At 43.4% G+C, this 21,483-nt stretch overlaps 1 protein-coding gene across 2 annotated transcripts in view; it reads left to right on the forward strand.

The window, feature by feature from the left end:
- Window positions 1-3,978: 3,978 nt before the first annotated feature.
- The window catches only part of TTLL11 (tubulin tyrosine ligase like 11), a 33,220-nt gene continuing 15,715 nt past the window's right edge, over window positions 3,979-21,483 (forward strand). For both annotated transcript variants that reach the window (XM_030961327.1, XM_030961328.1), the window contains exons 1-6: window positions 3,979-4,338; window positions 9,577-9,673; window positions 10,821-10,954; window positions 16,139-16,714; window positions 17,271-17,366; window positions 17,885-18,003. In XM_030961327.1, coding sequence (XP_030817187.1) covers window positions 3,979-4,338; window positions 9,577-9,673; window positions 10,821-10,954; window positions 16,139-16,714; window positions 17,271-17,366; window positions 17,885-18,003 — 1,382 coding nt within the window. The remainder of the gene's footprint in view (window positions 4,339-9,576; window positions 9,674-10,820; window positions 10,955-16,138; window positions 16,715-17,270; window positions 17,367-17,884; window positions 18,004-21,483) is intronic.

The following is a 21,483-nucleotide window of genomic DNA, read 5'->3' on the forward strand; positions in this document are numbered from 1 at the left end:
AGTGTACTAACACACCAGCAGACTTCCTAGAAATGCTGCTGTGGGATGAAATGTGGGGGCAAGAACATATAAACCAGCTGCTGTTGACTAAATTGTGTCATGTTACCCCCTGATGCATTGGGGATTTCAGGAATACCGAGAAAACTCCTGAACAAAATCTTTGAGTCTCTTGATCTGCTCCATGAAGGGAACTCAGAGGTGACATGTGGAACTCAGAGGTGACATGTGGAACTGGTGGTTTCAGCCCCCTCAGTGAGTGTCATACGTGTCTCTGCGAGCACAGGGGCTGCTTGGTGAGAGGATTACAGCAGGTTTGTGTTGCTCAAGAAGAAGCAGAAGCTCGCTGTCTGGGCGGTTCAGCTCTGCAGCACGGCCAGGCAATGTGCCCGTCAGGACTGCAAGCCTCCTTCATGCATGGCCAGCTCCAAAGGGCTGTGCAGCAGGACTTGGCAACCAAAAATGTCATCTACAATTATGCATATTTTCATCATCTTCTATCACGCAAATCCCCCCACCCCAAATATGCAGCAAATGTTTTGTTTGCATATGTGGGTCAACCACAAATCATCTGTGGTTGAACATAAACATGGGCAGCACGGAGTGATGTATGTGGATTTAAATACAGGCTGAAGCATAAGCCCACCACAGACGTTTTCCAAGTGGAGTCTGTTTGCTAGATTTGTTTTCTTCTGACTTTTCATTTTATAGAGCATTGCTTTCTCATGGATTTGTGAAAGAACAACTGACAGGAGATACCATCATTGCAAAAGGAATTATTAACTTCAGACACAGATGGATACTTCTTCATGAGTAACTTATTTTTTTTTTAACAATAGCTTAAGGAATGTGTTCTTTTTCAAAAGGGTACACTGAAGTATTTCTGTAAATTTGCATTTGGCAGGAGGCCAGTTTTATATGATATTTTAAAAAATGGTATGTTCTTTTTGCAAATTACATGCTACTTTGTTTTTCTTATCTTGGCTGTCTTTAAAAAAGAAAAGTATAGAAAAGAATACAGTTATTGACCTTATGATGCTACATAAAAGCTAAAAATGTTGATCCCAACTTGGAAACAAAAATGCTTACTTAGAAGAAGGGAAATGTATTAGTAAAGAAAAATGTTACTTGTTAACCTCCTAACTTGACATGTTCACATGCCCAGCTCATGAGTTCCATATACCACAGGCTGGCAGTACAGTGCCTCAGTGTGAGCTGCTGGGACCAGCATGGTGTGAAAACTGTTCAGGTTGCTGCATCTGTAAAACTGCTTCATTCCTGGATTCCTCCTTGGACCTGGCACTTACCTGTGCACACACAGAGATCAGGTAAGTGATGATTTTGGGTACATGAGAGGGAAGTTGTTAGTCTGAGAGATGAGTGTCCAATCAAACAGGATCCTTCCCCACTCCCACTAAATTAGGCCAGCACCTCTGCTGTCTTTGATATCCTGAATTTAATTAATGATAGGGAGATTACAGTTCTCCTGGATGGAATCCACATTCTTGTTCACTTATTATCACAAGATAGTAACAGTCTGTTCTTATCAACAGCTCCCTCTGAGCAAGGGTCTCAGGAAACAGCCTTGTGTTCAAGAGCACCCTGTAACTAAATTTCCCCTCTCCTCACAGGGGACAGATGATCTCAAGTTTCCCATTTCTCTCCTGCTGCTAGACCCAGCTCGCTGTATTCAGCAGGATTCTCCTCCTGCATTACCCTGTGCCTCAATGCTGCCCAACCTGCACTTTGCTGCCCACCTTGCTGTACTTGACTGCCACGTGCAGCCTGACCCCACACTGCACACTGCAGCCCATCCCTGTTTATCCCAACAGGAAATTAGGGTTTTATCCACACCACACAGGCAAACCAGCTATGGGATCTATTACAGCTTCTCTGGTAGAGGAACAACTAGTCTGTTATTAGCCTGTAAGAAATGTGGATATATGATAATTAGATATAAAAATATTTCCCCTTTGCAATCATTTTGTTTGGTATTTCCCATGCTCCAATGTCTCTTAATGCTTTGGCCCATCTTAACTCTATCCCTGGCTTACTTTCAGCACTGCTGACATTGGTGAGGATAAATTTCTGCGTTAAAAATATTCATCTGGGAGCCTGGCAGTAAAATAAGAGACAGTCAGAGTCAGGTCACCACTTTAAATCACACTCCAATATCTCTGAATTGCTTTTCTTACATCTGAATTTTTATGCCAGTGTTGAACATAAGCAAAATATTAATTTTTCTATCCGACTTGTACCTGCCCATGGAAGAGGTTTGGAATGAGATCATCTTTAAGGTCCCTCCCAGGCCAAATCTTTCTGTGATCTGGTGGTGAAACCAAGGATGTGCCTTCAGTGATGGACATGGAAAAGACACCACCCAGCCAGCTCATCCTGCCAACATTACCAACCCCTCTGAGCTCCTGCTGGAACATGGAAACGCTCCCAAGGTTTTAATTAAAGACTGCAACAGCTATAAAAAAAGAATGTACATCTTTTAATAGCAACATGAGAGCACCCAAGAGTGAACTACCTGACCTCAGCCTTCCTGGTCCCTTCACGTTGCAATACACCACTGTATTTAATTAATTAATTAGTTTATTCGTTGCCTGCAAGGGTAAATGATGGAAGACTGGTGAGGCACTAAAAAAATAAGCATCTTGACATGACCTTGTTATTTTATCTCGCAGCTAACTGGCAGTGCCAACTTCTTCTGCATTTATTTAAATTTTGCTGTAGTTTAAATAATTTCTGCTGAGATCCTGTTTCAGTCCTGTTCCAGAGCACGACTCTGGTGATCGCTCCCTGACACAACCCCGATTATTCCTGTTTTTCCCCCAATCCCGCTCCCGGCCGGATTTCCCAGGGCGCAGCGCCACCGCCTGCCCGCAGCCCCGCGTTCATAAGCCTGGGTTGTGCTCCTGCAGCCGCTTCACGGACACGTTCTGCATTTCACCGCCTCACAAACGTACCGTGAGGGATTAATGTGTTATAGAGTCACTTCTGGAGCGGTTTGGGTGGGAAGGGACGTTAAAGTTTATATAGTTCCAACCCCCTGCCATAGGCAGGAAACCTTCCAGCTTGCTCAGGTTGGTCACGGACTGCTGTTAAGGTTATTAATTCCATTACTGACAGTGTAAAAGCCGTTTTCCTATTTTCCTGCCGTGCCTAATAGAGTTCAAACTCCGCAGATGGGCTCTCCCAGCACCGATGCAGCTGAACCTGAAGGGTCCATGGGAACACCCTTTGTGAGAGGCAGCGCTTTGTAACGGCGGCCCGAGCCCCGTCTCACGTGAGAAGCTTTCGGGCGCACGGTAAGGAGCGGAGCGAGTGTCGGAGCCGCCCGGGCGGTTCGGTGGCGAAGGGCACGGCTGGCACCGCGCCCGCCCCACAGCCCGGCCTGAGGCGGCGCCTCGCCCACTTCCAACATGGCGGCGCCGCCCACCCCGGAGGCCATTTCGAGCTGCGCGGGGCGGGGCCTGTGCCCGGTCCCAAAATGGCGGGGGCGGTGTCAGCGCCTCACGGCGGCGGGGTGGGGCCAGCGGGTCACCGGCCGCGCCGCTGCCATGGCAACGGGCGGGGAGCGGGGGCGGGATGGAACCGGCGGGGATGGAGCCGGCCGGGCTGGGGACAGGGACAGAGGGGATAGAACCGGCGGGGACAGGGACGGGGACAGAGGGGATACAGCCGGCGGGGATGGGGACAGAGACAATGGAGCCGGCCGGGCTGGGGACAGGGACAGATGGGACAGAACCGGCGGGGACAGAAGTGACGGGGACAGAGGGGATACAACCGGCGGGGATGGGGACGGAGGGGATAGAACGGGCGGGGATGGGGACAGAGGCAGTGGAGCCGGCCGGGCTGGAACCGGCCGGGCTGCGGACGGCGGGGACGGGGACAGAGGGGATAGAACCGGCGGGGAAGGGGACGGAGGGAATAGAGCTGGGCGGGCTGGAACCGGCCGGGTTGGGGATAGCGGAAATGGAGCCGGCCGGGCTGGAACCGGCGGAGATGGAGCCGGCCCGCGAGGCGGAGGAGCCCCCGGGGTCCCCGGCCCTGCCCGCTGAGGCCCCGCAGGGCGGCCCGCCCGCCGCGGCGCTCCCGGGGGAACGAGCGCTGCCCGCCGCGCCCGGCCGGGAGCGGGCGCAGGAGCGGGGCCTGCGCGGGGCCGGAGCGCAGGGCTCGGCCGGGCGGGCGGCGCGGGGCAGGGCCCGGCGGGCCCCGGGCCGCCGCAGCGGGGCCGAGAGCGCCCGGCGGCCCGGGGTCACGGTGGACAGCTCCAAGGCCAAGACCTCCCTGGAGGCGCTGAAAATCAGCCTGCGGCAGCTCCGCTGGAAGGAGGTGAGCGCTCACCCTGCGGGGCCGCGACCCCATCCCTGCCCTGCTCTGGCCTAGCGCCGGTCCTGCCCACACTCCGCTCCCTTCTGTCGGGTTTGCCCCCGGCAAAGCCTTCCTCCTTTCTCCTCCTCCTCCTCCCGTGCCTCCCGAGGGCCGCTGCAGCCGGGGGTCTCCCGGCTGTGACCCCCGACCTTCGGGCTATTTCTACCCAGATGCCGGGTCCGGAGCAGATTTGGTTCATGATCACGATTGGCACAGCCGGTTATGCAAGCCAGAACAGGGGTAATCGGGTATTGCGCTTCCCAGGTTAAACTGATCGGGGAAAGGGCGAGGAAGAGCCCCGCTCCCCCGGGGAACGTTTGACGCGTTGTGTGGATTTGCATCTCTTCCCTCCCTCAGGGCTCGGGGCAGCGCAGGAAGGTCCGGCCCGGCAGAGCCGCTGCCCTCGTGAACAAGGCGTGTCGGACAGCGCCATGTATGAATGCTGATAATGCACACATAACGGGCTTTAGCCTGCTAATTTACTTCATGTAAAGCAGCTATAGCTGGTTTTTTCTCCTGCTGCTCGAGTCATGTGTTTTCTCATTGCTTTGTGGGGATTTCTGTGACTGCCAGTATGTGCTGAACTGGAATCAGGACAGAAGTGGAGCTGGCACAGAACTGATGCTTTGCAGCTCCTTATTTAAATCCTGGAGAGATTTCTTAGATATATCTTACTATAGATGGTAAATTGTTTTCCACCTGTAAAGATTTTCTTTACCTAACAGCTTTATAAATGGCTTTATAGAAGTTGAGATGGCTTCTAGGAGCTTTGTGAGGAACTTGTGTAAAAAAATGGGTACTTATAGTCCATTTGTAAGAGGGAAGTTGGAGAGAAAAGGAGAAATAAAACCTGAGGATGAACTGTTTCTCACGTGCAGAGCTAGGACAGAGCTGTGTGATCTCTGACCTGCAGCTACTCCACTTTACAGAGCTGCCTGTGGGATTCCCACTTACAAGATGATATTTTTGTGCACGTTTTGATGCCTATTAAGCAAAATCTGTACAGACTTGGGGTAGACAGTATATTCTGTGCTGTTCCTAACCTCAGTTAAATACTGCAGATTTATTTAGTTTCCCCAGTTACTGGAGGACTGAGTGGCAGTAAATGTTTTCCATGTTTATTCATAATGTCCTGCATACCTAGTCCCACAAGGATACGTATGCTTCGGGTCAGGAAGAGGAGTGCTTTCTCCTTCTCTGACTTCATAAAATTCTATTTCAGCATTTTTGTTATTTAAATCCAGTGGCAGGATTTCAAAACCACTTTGCACCGGCGCCCCAGTTCTCAACTCCTGCTTGTACAGCAAAATAGTAACAACATACCAGAGCCCTGAAATTCAAACCTGCTACATTTACCTCTGGTAGCCCTCAGTGCACCTGTGGGGTGTCTGTCAGCAGCCTTGCTCCATGTTTTATGCAGTGACACGCAGAGCAGGGGCACTTCATACTTAATTTCTTTGTTTTTAGGGTTAAATTTTATGTTCTGAGGGCGAGGAGCCATTCCAGAGAGGGTTTCTGGATCACTAATATCAGTTAGCCTTGCAGATTGTGCTGGGAATGAGCCACACTTAGTGGTAATTTTGTCTTTGTAGTTTCCTGAGACTTCACTGTTTTGCATTTGTCTTGCACTTGATAGCCTTTCCTACTAATTGACTTGTTTCACAAGCTCCTGTTCCTCTCATGAATCTCTGTGCTGCATTAATCAGCTTCTTCCTTCCTGCTTTGCATCTCCCAACAGCAATTGCTGCTGCCTTTACTTCATCTCTCTTTGTTCCCTGTCTCGCTCCATATCCTCTCTCCTCCATCTCTTCCTTGGGTCAATATTTTTCATTTACTTTGTTGCTTCCTCCTCTGGCCACTTTGTCTCTTAATAAAGAAGAGGCCTAATATGGAATTTTGTGCTGCTTGACTGCACCATCTGGGTGGCTGATAACTCATTCCCTGTAAACAACTCACTGTCATGTATTGCTGTGTATCTTCAGCTTATAAATAAGGTCTGGGCAAGGTTTGAAGAGAAAAATTAACAAAATTGAGAAGGTAAATCCAAGGAAAACTCTTTATTCAAGCCACATGTAATTCTGGATGCTCTCCTATTCAGACATTTAGAGAAATAGCAGTAAAATACTTATTCAGACCTCAGTCAGGGATGGCCAGAGCCTTGGAGCTGGTTGCACTGTTACAGCAGGACCAGCAGAGGGAACACGGGTGTTGCTTCCAGGATCCATGAAAATAATGCAAAAAAAAGTCCTGGAAGTAGTAATGAAATGCATGTATTTTAAATAGTGATGTGTCAGGGACTGCTGTTCTACTGTTATCCCTTGTATAATACTTTTGATCGTTTTTCCTCTCTACTTCTTTTACATTTTCCTGTCCTTGCCTGTGTTTCATTTCTGCTGTTTGCTGCTGGATGTGTTGGCTGTAATATTTTGTTGGGAGGAGACAATATAATGTGCTTTTTCAAGTAGGCACCTTTTGATCCATAACTTTTTCTATCTAATGTATAGCATTCTTACAGTGTCACATATCCATATTTTATTATTTTATTATTCATTAGTGAACTGACATATGGTAAATGTCATTATAAGACACATAGAAAAGGGAAGAATAAACATTGGTGACGTATTCTGTGGCACTGATATGTGGGGAAGAGGCGAAAGGGTACAAGACAGCGAACTGACCATTGAGATTCTGTTCTCAGAAGCAAATGACAGAAAAAGACCCAATTTTTTTTTTTCAGCTGTGGGAATTTTGAGTAAATGAAGCACTGAGGTTTGATAGGGCTGTGTGGGTGGACCTTCCAAGAAGCATTGCAGGGTTCCCCTGTGTGTGCCAACTCCCGTGCTAGGCTGGACCGTCTGATGCAGCGTGTCAGATCCTTTAAATGAACATGATATGCCAAATGAAATAATGGGCACTAATTGAGCTTGCATCCCGAGTTTATTCATCTCTTAATAAATTATTTCTTCAGCAAGCTTTCAATTACCAGGAAAATGGAAGAAGCAGATGTCCCAGGCATCAAATATCCCAGCGCCGAGTGTTTCATTTGTCTCGCAGTTCCGGAGAGTTTCAGGTTTTATGCTGGGAAAAGCTGAGGGGAAAGCGAGTCATTTAACTTGTCATTAAACATGATGGAACAGACTGATGGGACCTGTGAGACAATTTAAATTATTGGCTTCTAATCCAAAGGTAGAAATGACCTGTCAGACAGATTTGACTGGGATGGATGATTAATCATGTCAAAGTTGTGGAAACAACTCTATTCTCTTTATGGCTCCTTGTTTATTATTTTCTGACAAATGTTGCCCAAATCTGACTAAAAAAGATTTAAAGGATTTTAAAAAAGGATGGCTCCAGCCACCTTTCTTTTTCAGCCACTGTCCCACACTAGGAGCTGGAAATGTGGTGCAAAGGCCTCTCCCCCCATTATAAGTTTAATTAATATCTGCCTGGCACTGCCAGAGGCACCAAATAATGGAACTTGTTGGCTCCTCTCCAAACACCACTCTTATGTAAGGTGTAGTGCAGAGGTTACAGAATCCAGCCCAGCTCATTCAGGAGGTGAGTTTGATCCCATTGTTGGATAAGTCCAGATAATCTTGATTTCTCAGGAGCAGGGCCTTTGCTGTGCTGTCCCAAATTTCCAACAAGGGGGTGCAGTGCTTCCATCTTTCTGTCCAGAGCTGCTCACTCCTCCTCTGTTGTGAAATAATTTCTGTGCGGTGTTTGTAGAGAGCTTTGATATCCTCTGTAGATGAAAGGTGTTATATAAATGCAAATTTTGTTCCTTTCATTTCAATTTCTTTTAATAAATAAATAAATTGTTCAGGTGTTAGTGGGAAGGGCACTCTGAGACTGAATGCTGCATCTGTATTCTGGGTATACCTGTGGAGAGAGGTTAAGGCCACTGATTGTCTTTCAGAGCCCAACAGAATTAATTTTCACTTGTACAAAAACAGATTTTGCAGGCTGAATAATAATGAAATAAGTGCAGAATCCACTGGTTCTTGTTAAATTGGGTTTCTCATCCCTGCAAGTAAGGAAACAGAAAGGATGCATTGCTCAATTAGCATTTTAAATTAATTTTTCAAGGCTATTTACTGAGGAAACTGAAATTTTAATTAAAGTAGCAAATAAAGTAATGCACTCAAAAGGTTTATGTAATTCTTTTTTCTGTCATGCTCAAAGAAAAATGATCCACTGCATAGAGAAATATTTTAAAATAAGAAAAATTACATATCAAGTAAAGAACAAGAAGTTTCTGCAAAATACTGTGGTTCTTTCCATAAGTAAATGGCACTGGGTGATGAGGGTGGTAGATATTTAATGCAAATGTGTCCTAAAATGCTAAATATAGCAGATTTATTTGAAAAAGATGTAGCCTAGTAATAGAAGCTGTTCCTGTGACTGTATTCCATATGGTAGTTAAATGGCATCTTCATGGAGCTGCAGATAAAATGGGGATTTTTGGATTGATAAATGGGGCCGTGTCAAAGAGAATGAGCATGAAAAAGAGGAGCACCTTCTTTACACAAAACTAATTGGGTTTTTTATAAACCACTTTACTACTATTAGAAACTTGCTCTTAGTAATTGGTAGTGCTGCTTCTAAGCTCTTCAGACTGCTTAAAAAAGGTGATCTTTTTGATAATAGAAAACAAACTGCAGTTTGCCAATTTACAGTGAAATCTTGTGTGAATGGGACGAGAACCTGGAGTACTTAATATTGTTGAAATAATTGCCTTAGTTCTTGATAATGGGAATATATATGCTCAACAAATGATTAATTGAATTGCAAGCTTTTATTTTAATTACAGGCTATTAGTACCAGAAAGGAACTAATGCTGCAGAAATTAATACTTATAGCTGGATATATATGAATGAATAATGCACTTAAATATCCTGTTTTGAGTGTCCACTTTGTGACTTGACTGCAGTTGATCAGAAGCTCAGGGGTTCTCACTACAGCCATGCCTCAGTCATTTGGGTTTGGTTTTTAAAAACCTCTCTTGGTTTGTTCACTTTGAAGTCTTTGAGCCGATCCAAATATTCTCAGTTTTGCAACCAATATACAGAGCTTGTTTTCTTTTGACAGTCAGAAGACAGTTCTTGAGTGGTTTATGCTTAAATGAGTGTTTAAACCAGACAGGAATGAGGAGATATTTCCAGATTGCTCAAAACTTGTCTCTGCTCTCTTCTGCAGTTTCCGTTTGGCCGCCGCCTTCCGTGTGACATCTACTGGCATGGGGTGTCATTCCATGATAGCAACATCTTCTCAGGGCAGGTCAACAAGTTCCCAGGTACTTCACTTCTGTTTCTAGTTTAAACAAATGCTTTAAAAACAGCGTTATTGGACCTAGTTCTGTGTTTTACTGGTTTTTCATGTGAATTATCTGCCTAATCAGCTGATAGTGTATTTGGCATATTACTGGGTTTGGTGAGGGGGTGAGAATATCACAGCAGGTGTCTTGAACAATTTCTGAACTGAAATTTGTTTTGGAGAGAAAGTGGTTTTGTTGAGAAGAATACTTCATACACGTGAAGTTAGAAAAAAGCAGTGTTAGGCTATAATTTAAGTGAAGTATGCAATTACTGACTGTTATCAGGCACTGATAACAGTGCTGTATCTTTGGATTTGGTTTTGATTCAAAGTGGAAAGAATCTGTTTTGTTTCATACTCTGGCTTATCTCAGGGAGAAGCTCGAAGCAGAATTCCTTAAATGGATTTTTTAATATTGAAGAGTTCATGTCAGTCCTCATCTTATGATGACTCTTCTATTTTTTTAAGCTCCTTTTTTTCTCATTTAATCCCTGTTGAGATCTCTCTAAATAAGAGCTAAGAGCTTACGTATTGACTTATCTAAGCCCTTTACTTCAGATTTATGGCTGCTGTTAGTGTGCTGTGAGCATAAGAACCTCAGCTATTGAACTCCAGGCTTTATTTACCCTGACTTTCTCCTGCCTGAGGGAAGTTCCCACTCAGGTGTAGGATGGTGGTGTTGTTTTCTGATGGTTTAAATCAGTGTTAGATGAATGTTACCTGTCTGTGTTTTGGCTTCTAGCTGGTGAACAAGTGGCTGCACAGGAATCAAACCAGAGCCCTTCTGAACTAGACCTGATTTCCAGGAATGTTGTGCTGATTCGATGCAGGGTTTTACCAGAACCTTTTCCATAAAAATAGCTTTTTAGCCGTGTTCCCAATGGACATAAGACTTCAGCAAATGTTGGTTTGGCTGTTCACAAAATAACCTGTTTGTGATGCAGATACTTAAATAACTGCAAAGTAAACCAAAGTGGTTGATAACATTTAAGTTACATTTGTACCTGTTCCTGGAATGATAGATTAGAAAAATAATTTTGGATTATGGCAAAGGCACTAGTAAGTATTTGACTAAAGCTGTCTTTTATTCTGAGCTGTGGGGTTTTTGTAACTTTGTTCCCTTCCAGGCATGACGGAGACGGTTCGGAAAATCACCCTGAGCCGGGCCATGAGAACCATGCGAGATCTGTTTCCTCTGGAATACAACTTCTACCCTCGCTCCTGGATCCTGCCAGAGGAGCTGCCTCTCTTTGTGGCTGAGGTACACAACTGACTCTCAGAATAATGTCGTTGGTGGATATTGTATCCATGTCATTCTTTAGTCTTCTATACCAACCAGATTATTTAAAATCACACCTGGGGACGTGGATGGCATCTTTTCCAGTCATGTTCTGGATGTCTGGATGTTAGCTTTGTTTGTTGTGTTCTGGAATAAACTTCAAATCTCTTGCTCTGCTGTGCTGGGAGAAGTGTCTGAAAATTGAGCCTTGAAGCATCAGCCCTTTCCCTGTATTTTCTGCTGGCCTAAGGAGGTTCCAGTACAGTGTAGGTTGTGTGATGCTGCACCAGGTTCATTGTCACTGAAATAATTTTAATCCACTTGGCCTGTTGTACCCAAACTCTTCTGAAGAACATTTTGTTTTGTTCATTGTTAAATACACTCACACCATCTCATGTCAAACTGCTCTTTTGTTTAAATATTCAGAACGTAATAAAATGCCATTATTTTTCAGCTTTTTTTTTTTTTTTTGGAAAAGAGTGATGCTGTGTGTTGCTGTTTGGTTCTGTTATTACAAATATTTTTAAATGTGAAATATGTTTGTTTAACCCTGTCTGACTTGCCCAGGGTGTTCTTGCATCCTAGAGTGTGCTGTGCTTGGAAATATGAGAGAAGAGAGATCTGGGCTTTAACTGACTTTTGCACTGGGTGCAACTTTTTAGCTAATTATGGATGTTATCATATCCATAATCCAATCGAATTCATTAACATATTTTAATAGCTAATCTTCAAGTGGGCTGGGTCACTGCTGTGGTACTACTGTAAGACCAGGCTCTAAAAGGAGTGTAAACAACCCAAGCAGTTTAGCAAGGGCAGGGAGGTGAGTGCCCATGACTGGGAGGCAGAGTGTGGGGAGGGTGCAGTGGGGCTGGGATGAGCCTTTTGGGAGCACAGACGGTGTGGGCTGGGCTGAGCTGCAGGTGACACGCTCAGCTGCAGGTGACACGCTCAGCTGCAGGTGACACGCTCAGCTGCAGGTGACACTGTGCTGGAGGTGACACTGGGCTGCCGGTGACACTGGGCTGCAGGTGACACTGTGCTGGAGGTAACACTGTGCTGGAGGTAACACTGTGCTGGAGGTGACACTGGGCTGCCGGTGACACTGGGCTGCCGGTGACACTGTGCTGCCGGTGACACTGGGCTGCCGGTGACACTGTGCTGGAGGTAACACTGTGCTGCCGGTGACACTGGGCTGCCGGTGACACTGGGCTGCCGGTGACACGCTCAGCTGTGAGCTGGCACCAGGTGGCACTGCGAGTTAACGCTGCTCTGCTCCCGCTCTGCAAACGCTGCCGCTTGTGTTCCAAGAGGAACAGATGTCCACTAACACACTCCTAGGAGTTTCCTTTGCATATGTTCTTCCATCTGTGTTGGAGAAAAGCATAGTTCTTGTTATCAAACATTATATTTTATGTTGTAAGAATTTATGTTCTACTTAACACAAGTTTGGAGTGTAACCCCTCCAGAACAAGAAAAAATACAACCCAAAACATTCCAAACCCCTTGTGAACCATAAAAGGTTCAGAGCACTTTTCACTTGCAGTTTGGTGAGTTCTCAGCAGGAGTTCTCCACTCTTTTCTGTTGTTTATTTGTTCATATGTGGTTTTGTTTGCTTTGCAACCCTAATGCTGCCAAAACCGTCAGCTCTCTGAGCCTGCATTTCAGCTTGTTCACAGCAGACAAGTGGGGAGAGCTTTGGTGGTGCCTGCATGTCAGACACGTCCCTGAGGAGCTGGAACACTCTGGAATATGTTAATTATCAAAAGTCAGATTGTGTCAGTGCAGGTGTAGGTTAGACACGAGAAGATGGTTTGGTGCTGTTTGTAGTGTAGGATTTTGTTGCAAAGGGCTGGATGAGAAATGAACACCTGTGAGATTTTGCCTGTAACAGAAATGATTATTGAAAGAAGAAACTCCATGAGAATTTAAATCTTGCTGCCTCTCCTGATGCACTACAACATTTCAAAACAATTTAACTCTCAAATGTCCTTACTGTGCCTCACTTCTGTAGTCATGATAGAGAACTTTTTCATACAAATCTATTAATAATGAAATCAAATGCTGTCAGCTCTCCCCTATACCTAGATTCAGGTAGAAAACACTACAGGTAATCTAATATTAATCTTCTGTGCTTGGAAAGCCAGTAACTGAGAAACTGCACTGGAGTTGTGGTGGATGAGCTTCATACTGGAAATACCAACAAAAAGGAGTTCCCTTAGTGTCATTTGTATTGAAATGAGGTGGTGATAGGTGTTTTCATCAAGGGCTTAAAATTTCATTTTACTAAGTAAATATCTATTTAGCTATTCTCTATATTCACCAATTTCTTATTTTCTAAAATGTTTTGTACTAACATGTCACTGTAACAAAAGATGAATTACAGATAAGCAAAATCTCTCAGGTGCTGCAGTCATTGCTCCTTCCCCAGCAGGGAAGAATCTGTTGGAATGGGTGTGCTAAGGACTTACTTCTAACATGAAATCCCAATTCCTGAAGAGTAATTAGCTTGGGATTCAAACCAGGACTGTGATTGTTCTCATACTTCCTTCTTTGTGTTGTCTGTGAGGATGATGAATAGGCCAGTGTGATTAATTTTTAATAAGAATCTAATTTGGATGGTCTCATTTCCAGCACAGCATATTTTCGGTGGTTTAATCAGGTTTTCAGCTTTTGGATACCTCTTAGGCATAGGCATGAATATTCCAGTCTTTGTGCTGTCAGATCTTATAGCCCATTATATGCATTTTTTCCAGAATACTATATTCATTCAGCCTGTGTTTCCTTGTGAAAGCCAAACCTGCAGATTTTCACCAACTCTTCTCTTACTGTTAACTGTAAATGGCTAGCGTGTTTTTTAAAGATAATTTCCTTTTGTCAAGCAAAGGACACAGAAACAATCTCATTTCATATAAACTCATTTTCCTACATGACTGAATTTTCTAAGTCTGGACAAGCCCCCTCATAATGAGAATTTGAAAGAATATAGTTGAGGGGATTGCAGAGAATTTGAAGATGACTGTTGGGAATTTCGTTGAAGATCAAGAAACCATCTGTTTTCTTCAAGACAGTAAATCTGCTGAAAAACAGACTGAGACTGACTCTGGATTACTACTCCCCCTTTCCCTACCAGCCTATCTTTTTCTGCCATGTGTAGGTTTTGATGGACTAGAAAGCCTGAATAATATCCAGGCCTTTTACTCCATTTAAAAACATGGAATAGAATATGATGAAGAAAGTTATTTGGTTCTTATTTTAAGAGAGCTCTCAGAGAGCAGTGATTGTTAGAATGCGATATTTTGAAAGGCAGGTTCTTTTTCATCTTCAGCAATAGTCCCTGGGAAGCATCATCTCCTTTGGAAAGCATCATCTCCTTTGGAAAGCATCATCTCCTTTGGAACGGTGCTGCTGGAGCAGAGCAGACACAGCCTGAGGGGTGAGCAGCAGATGTGGGACTGGGGGCAGATTCTTCCTCCTGGTGCCACAGAGGTTCTTCACTATTTTCTGCCCCAGGAGGGCACAGTTGGCACTTTGTGCGTTCAGCAGGAGTCCCAGAGGATGTGTTTGGTCACAGAGGGTTCACATTAACCAGGTGTCTCTCCGTGGTGCTGACTTTAACAAGAGTGAACCAGAGAACTCCTCTGCTCTGCGGGGTAATGTCACATCAGGGGAAGATTATTCTCTAGTGCTAAAAAGACTAGGACATAAATCCTGCTTTCCTTCTTTGCTCATCTAGGCCTGCTGATCTACTTGGACCTATTTATCCACATGCCATTTATGTAAGCCTGACCTCCACTGAGGCATTTATCCCTCAGAGTGACCTATTTTGCAGAAGGATCTTTCACTGAGTCAGTGTGACACCTGTCCCTGAGAAAAATCCTAGTCTGGATAATGGATCTTGAATTCCTGCTGTAGCTGGTAGGAAGGCTTTTAGCAGTGTGACTCTGAGTGAAATAAATAACTGGGTGGGGTGGAGCCAGAAGTACTTGAGGCCTTGGGAATGTCACTGCTGACAGAGCTGGGCCTGTCCTGGGGGTCAGCAGCCTGATGTTACAGCAGAGGTTGCTGCTCTCACAGTGATCTGACCTTGCTCAGCCTTTTCCTGTGGACTGGTTTTTTCCTCTTTCATTCTCCAGGGCTGATGGTGGCAACTGATTTGTTCTTTCTTTGTTAGCTTTTGTCCTCAGGCTTCTAAAAGTCAGTCTCCAGTTGTTGGTAAGCCACAGGGTAAAACCAGATCTCTGACTGGGCTCAGCTCCCTGGCTGCAGGGAGAGGGAGAGCAGCTGCAGGTGGAGCCCTAAAATGTGGGAGTGCAAGGAAGGAGTGGTCAGTGCTGGGACATCCCTCTGTTTTGGGAGGAAGAGGTTTTGAGTGCTTTATTGTCCTGAATCCCATGAGTAGCTGATAAACCTGCTAGCCTGCATTTCTTCAGCTGCTTTCTTTGTTAGGGCTCCTCTTTCTTTCTCAATTTCATTTCTGATTGAGGCATCCCCACGTGTGCAGTTCTGACTTTTGCTGTATAAGTAATAAATAACCTAGAATTTATTAGGTAGAGGGAAATACACATGTAACATGAAAGCTCTGGTGTTCAGCAGATGTGTCAGTGACATAGTTATACCTATGCATGGTTCAGCATTCCCCAGTTTTATTAACACTGAGTATCTGATGGTGGAAGAAGGTATTGTTAGTGACAAATTTTTACTTCAGTTTTCCTTCAGGTAGTATTTGCACTCATACCTCAATACTAAGGCACCTTTCCTTAAGTTAATGATTGTCTTTGTCAGTAGTTGTTCAAAATGCAGCATGAAAGTTTAACTTTGCAGTTTCATATCCATTAGTGACTACTAAAATGGATCTCATGAGATATACCCCATTTCCTTCTGTAAAATGAAACAGAACATTAAAAAGAAGTTCCTGAAATGATTTATACAGTGGCTTGTTAAATAAAATGACCTTTTACCTGTACTAGTAATTCCCTGCTCGTGCTTTTCTGTTTCTCCTTGTGCTTCTCAGCGCTGTTCATCTTCTGCCTTTTTTTGCATGCTGTTTACTACTCTGGTGATGTATCCATGCTATTTTTATTTATTTTTGTTGCCTGGCTTTCACAGGACCAGCCCTTCTTGCCTTCCCCAGTTAGTGCCTCTGACTGTAGTGCTTTTCCTTCCAGGTTCGTACGATGAAAGACAGCAATCCATCCTGGAAGCCCACTTTCATTGTGAAGCCTGATGGAGGCTGCCAGGGGGATGGAATCTACCTCATCAAAGACCCAAGTGACATCAGGCTGACAGGGAGCATCCAGAGCCGGCCAGCTGTGGTGCAGGAGTACATCTGCAAACCGCTGCTCGTGGACAAACTGAAATTTGATATTCGCCTCTATGTCCTGCTGAAGTCCTTAGAACCCTTAGAGATTTATATAGCCAAAGATGGACTTTCTAGATTTTGTACAGAGCCCTATCAAGAACCCACTCTCAAAAATTTGCACCAGGTTTTTATGCACTTAACCAACTATTCACTAAATATCCATAGTGGGAATTTCATCCATTCTGCCAGTGCAAACACTGGCAGCAAGAGGACTTTTTCAAGCATTCTGTGCAGACTGTCTTCCAGAGGAGCTGATGTCAAAAAGCTCTGGTCAGATATAATTTCATTGGTGATTAAAACAATTATTGCACTGACGCCAGAACTGAAAGTTTACTATCAGTCTGACATACCAGCAGGAAAGCCTGGGCCAACTTGCTTCCAGGTAAGTTGGAATTTCTGCCAGGAATGCAGTTACTTCTGTGCATAGGTTAATTTTCTGGGTGGTTAATGCCTTTTCTGAAAGGTTTCTCTAGTTATGGTGCTGCTCACTGGTGGGAGCTCAGAGCTCCTCACCCAAGTCAAACCTCAATCTCCTGACCTGTGTTACTGCCAGCCCTAAGCAGATACAGAGGATTTTCAATTGCTGTAGTTTGTTAGTGACAGTTTTCACTCCAGATTCCATCTTCTACATGTTAGAAGTGAAGCTTTGCAGGTTCCTAACACAGTTTTGATCCTGGCAATTTCAGACCCTCTCATCATGGGTGCCAAGGTTCCATGTTGGCAGATGCAGTGTTCAGGGATGGGGTGCTGTGAAAGGAGCCATTGCCATGGGAGCCAAGTGACTTCTGGAGTTATTCAGCACTGTGGAGAGTTTCTCAGTTATTTATTTTCTGCACCGCAAACCTTTATTCCTCCTCAGTGTTGCCATATGGACAAACACTGCATTCTGCAGAACACCCTGAGTAGAACTGAAGTGACATATTGCTTGTTATGCACAGATTTTAGGGTTTGACATTCTCCTGATGAAAGACTTGAAGCCCGTGTTACTGGAAGTAAATGCAAACCCCAGCATGAGAATAGAACATGAGCAAGAGGTAAGAGTTCTCAATGTGATACTGGAATGAAATTGCTTAGGTTGGGTTTTCCGGGCTTTTTTCCTTGTTTGAAAGATGAAAGCTGTCTGCTAATATGAAACCTCCAAGGTTCTCTGTAATTTTCTGCTTTGAAATCATTGCTAATCTTATACATAGGAAATATGACTTATTGGAATTGTGAAAGCTCTCCATCATCTCTGTCATAAATGCATTTATTCATCATCTCCTGCAGTCGTTAATTGTGTTTAGAGGATTGTTAATAATCTTTTTCATGTTTGTATACATAATAAAAATGATAACATCAGCAACAATCTTTTTTATAATATTTCAGTTTACTAGAGGAATTTGTTGTAACATCATACTGAAAATGTGCAGGTATTTGTGCATCCTTGAAGAAGTATTTTGTAATTCATCATCGTGTATTTAAAATATAGATGAAGCACATGGAGTTTGAGCAAATGTGGAATGAATCACCCTTAGTTCTGTAGTGAATAATTGTATCCCTCTGTGATGTAAAGCTTTCTCCTGGAGTATTTGAAAATGTCCCAAGCCCTGTTGATGAAAAAGTGAAAGTTGCTGTCATCAGAGACACTCTGCGGCTGATGGACCCTCAGAAAAAGAAGAGGAAGGATACTCAGTAAGTCTGCTGATTTTCCCTGGTTTTGCATCAGTGCCTTGCAATAAATAGAAAAATAAGATTGTTTTTCCCTGAGAAGGCCCACAAGATGATAGTAAATGAGGATATACCAGTTTCCCTGGAATATCTTACTCTTAACTGGTGCAAACAGTTTAGAAACTCAGATTTATTTATTTACTCTTCTACTTGAGGCCTCCTTTTTTTTATTCAGAACAGTAATGAGACATAAATTTGTGTATTAATTTGCTTGAAAGTCACAAATTACTCTGAATGAATTGCCCCATTGGAGCTGAAAAGTATGAATATTGTATTTAAAAATTGCTTCCTTAATCTGTGATAATAAATAGAGTTAAATCTATGATCTAGAACTGAGAAGAACTGCCTGCAGCAGCTTGCACAGGAATGCCTGTGGTGGGATCAGGCTGAGAGAAATCATATCTTTTTTTTGATGAAACACTTCATTTTAAGCAGTTCTTGAAGACATGAAAGGGTGATTTTTTTTCTCCTATTATTTCCCTAGAAATTTTTGCTCACAGGTCTGCCTCCATGCTAAAGTATCCATTTTGCTCTTCTCGTGGCACTTAGTGGTAACCTGAAATGTTATTCACATTCTAGAATGATTCCAAGTGCAAATTTGCTGTCCTTTTGTAGACAGAGGCCCATGAACAAGACATGACTGATAATACTAACAAGTTCTGTATTACTGCAATATTATTATGAGATCAAACCCTTCCTTCAAAGGCAGTGCCACACAGAGAAGTTGCTGTGGTCAGTGTACAGAACGTTTTGCAGAGCAATTTGTACTCTGTGTTGCCTGTACTTAACCTCTACCCTTAAAGATTACTTCAGTGCATGGAGCTGAAAAAGATCATTTTTTAACCTGTAATTATATAACTAGTCGTGGTGGTTTTTTCTGCTGAAGTTATGTCAGGCATTCATTAACTTCATATTAGACATGGAAAAAAGGCAAGTGATAATTACAAATAAATTGCTAGAGGATGCCAGTGTGGGGAAGGCTCATTCAGCTGAGGATTCTTCTCTGATACATTTAGAGTGCTAAATAATTCCTAACAGGATTAGTTGGTGATGAGATAAACCACTGGCTCTTCACAGCAGGAATTCATCAGTGGTGCAGCCTTTCTTCCAGGGTAATCTGGTTACCAGAGCACCTTGGAGATGAATATTGGTGTGTGCACCATAAGTCACTGCCCAGGGCAGTGCCCTGGGCCTGCTGGGGGAGATGTGCAGGAGCTCTGGCACAGCTGCCCCTCCTTCCCCTGGCATCCCCCCCTTCTGCCTCCATGTGCTTTTTGCTGAACTGGGGACAGTGTCTGGAACTTCCTGACCAAAACTTGGCCAAGTATTGACAGAAAAAAAAATCAGAAAGAATTGCTGTTCTGACAGCTAACCAGCAGCCAGCCTCACAGACTCAAATTTGGATGCTAATTAAGTAACGGGCATTAATCTCAGTAAGGTTTTAGCAATATATATAACATAGACTTTGAACTCACAGGGGAAATACTGAGAACTCTGAGCTGCATCTCAGGTAAATATTCTGCTGTGGAGAATTTGATTTCCTTCTAATTATCTCCCAGATTAAAATAAATGAGGCATCTAAATGAAAGTGAGTTTTAGAAGTCATCCTGAAGTACTTCATTATCAGGAAGGATTAATAGCTCAGAATTTTCTTTAGTTTAATTTTCCCTCATCTTCATGGTGTTTTGATATTGGTTTCCTCCTTTCTACCGTGTGATGTATAATACTGGAAAAAAAGTTAAACTGAATACGATCAGTTTATCATTCTATACATATCTTTTAATTTTTCCAACACAACTCCAGTCTTTACATGCAGGGATTGGTAGTAACCCTCTTGGCACTGCCAGCAATTAGTGATTGAAAAGGCTTGAGCAGATGATGGCAAACATCCAGGCCATTGACATGCTGGAGCTAACCCAGTGATTTGTGTGACTGAAACTTGTCTGAAGCTTGTGCAGTAATTATTAAATTTGCTCTGGATTCACTCCTTACACCAGAGGTGCTGTTCACAGCCTGCTGAAGGTGGGAGAAGGCTTCAGCTAAAGGAAATTTGCACAATTAAGTGAATGGTCTAATGACACTGAACAACATGTAAAGTAAATCAACGTTACTTATGTAAACAGCAGTTTAATTAAGATAATCACTGATGCAAATCATTGTGTATGTTGTGCCTCCAACAGAAAATCCATTTCTAAAGGCTTTGCAAACTTCTATTTTTCTGTGCCTAATTTGGAATCTTGATAGTAGTAAAAAGGTTTTAGTTTCACTGTTTGTTTAATTGTTAGCAATTTACTCTTCCTCAAATAGCATTGGATTGGAGGAGCAAAAAGGAGTCTCAGCCTCATGTAAATGCTGTGTATTCTCCACTGGATGTCAGATGTTTGGAGGTATAAAGGCAAGCTGGCAGGATCACTTGGAGCAGGAGTGCTCAGCATGTTGTAGGAGGAACATTTATATCATCCCAAAAGTGCTAATGACCTGCTTTCCCATCCTGTCAAAAATATTTATGCCCTGGTTTATTAAGGCTAATTAATCCAGCAATAAGGACTCCTTTGTATTTCGGTTGCTGTTGTTTACTCTGTGTCCTAGTGTGATGTCTTGCATTTCCATGCCTAGTTTCTTACATATTTCAAGACAGAAAAGAACCATTTTATTCTTTTGATAAAGAAATCATAGCACTATGGCATGCGTGTCATTAGAAAAATGAGTTTATTTCTCATGGAATAAAATCTGCTTTTTCCCTGCTAGAGATGATGAAGGTGCAGCCCCTAAGTAATATAATGACTTTTATTCAGCTCTAAAATAGCCATTGACAGAAGAAAGAATTGAAACACTTTGGAAATGAAATGTAATTTAATCTATGGCTGTTACAAAAACAATCAATTCCTTGTGCCTCCAAATGGAATGCTTTTGGTTTATTACCTAGCACGCCCTTGCTGTTTCATTGCTAGTTTATCTTTTCTTGGGTGCTTTCTCTGTACATGCCACTGCAGTGCTTTTTTCCATTTGAAACCAGCCTTGAAATTTATTTGTGATGTTCTGATTTTTTTTCCCCTTCTTTTTAAAAGATGTCAGGTACAATTCTCTTCTCTGGGTCCTGTGGCTCTAGAAAATGTCAAATACGATTAACTAATTTCCTGGGCAGGAAGAACCCCAATGTGGTTGCTCTCACATTTTTGCAAGATCAGCATGCAAACACTGGCTAATGTCACTCTGTTCTGTGAGCACCCTGTAAATATTAATGTCTGTCAGACTGACTTTTTTATTTTATTCTTTTGGTGTTAGGAAGAAATTCAGTCAAAACAAGGTTTTGTAGAAATTGCTACACAAAAGATCTTCCTCTTTTCTTGCACAAAACAGGGTGGTTCATTTTTTCCACTGTGTTGATTACACAACTTGAGCTCTTGAAATGATTCCTTTCCATGATAGAGGAAAAAGTGAATA

The sequence above is a fragment of the Camarhynchus parvulus genome, chromosome 17 (genome assembly GCF_901933205.1).
Source record: "Camarhynchus parvulus chromosome 17, STF_HiC, whole genome shotgun sequence".
NCBI classification, from domain to species: domain Eukaryota; kingdom Metazoa; phylum Chordata; class Aves; order Passeriformes; family Thraupidae; genus Camarhynchus; species Camarhynchus parvulus.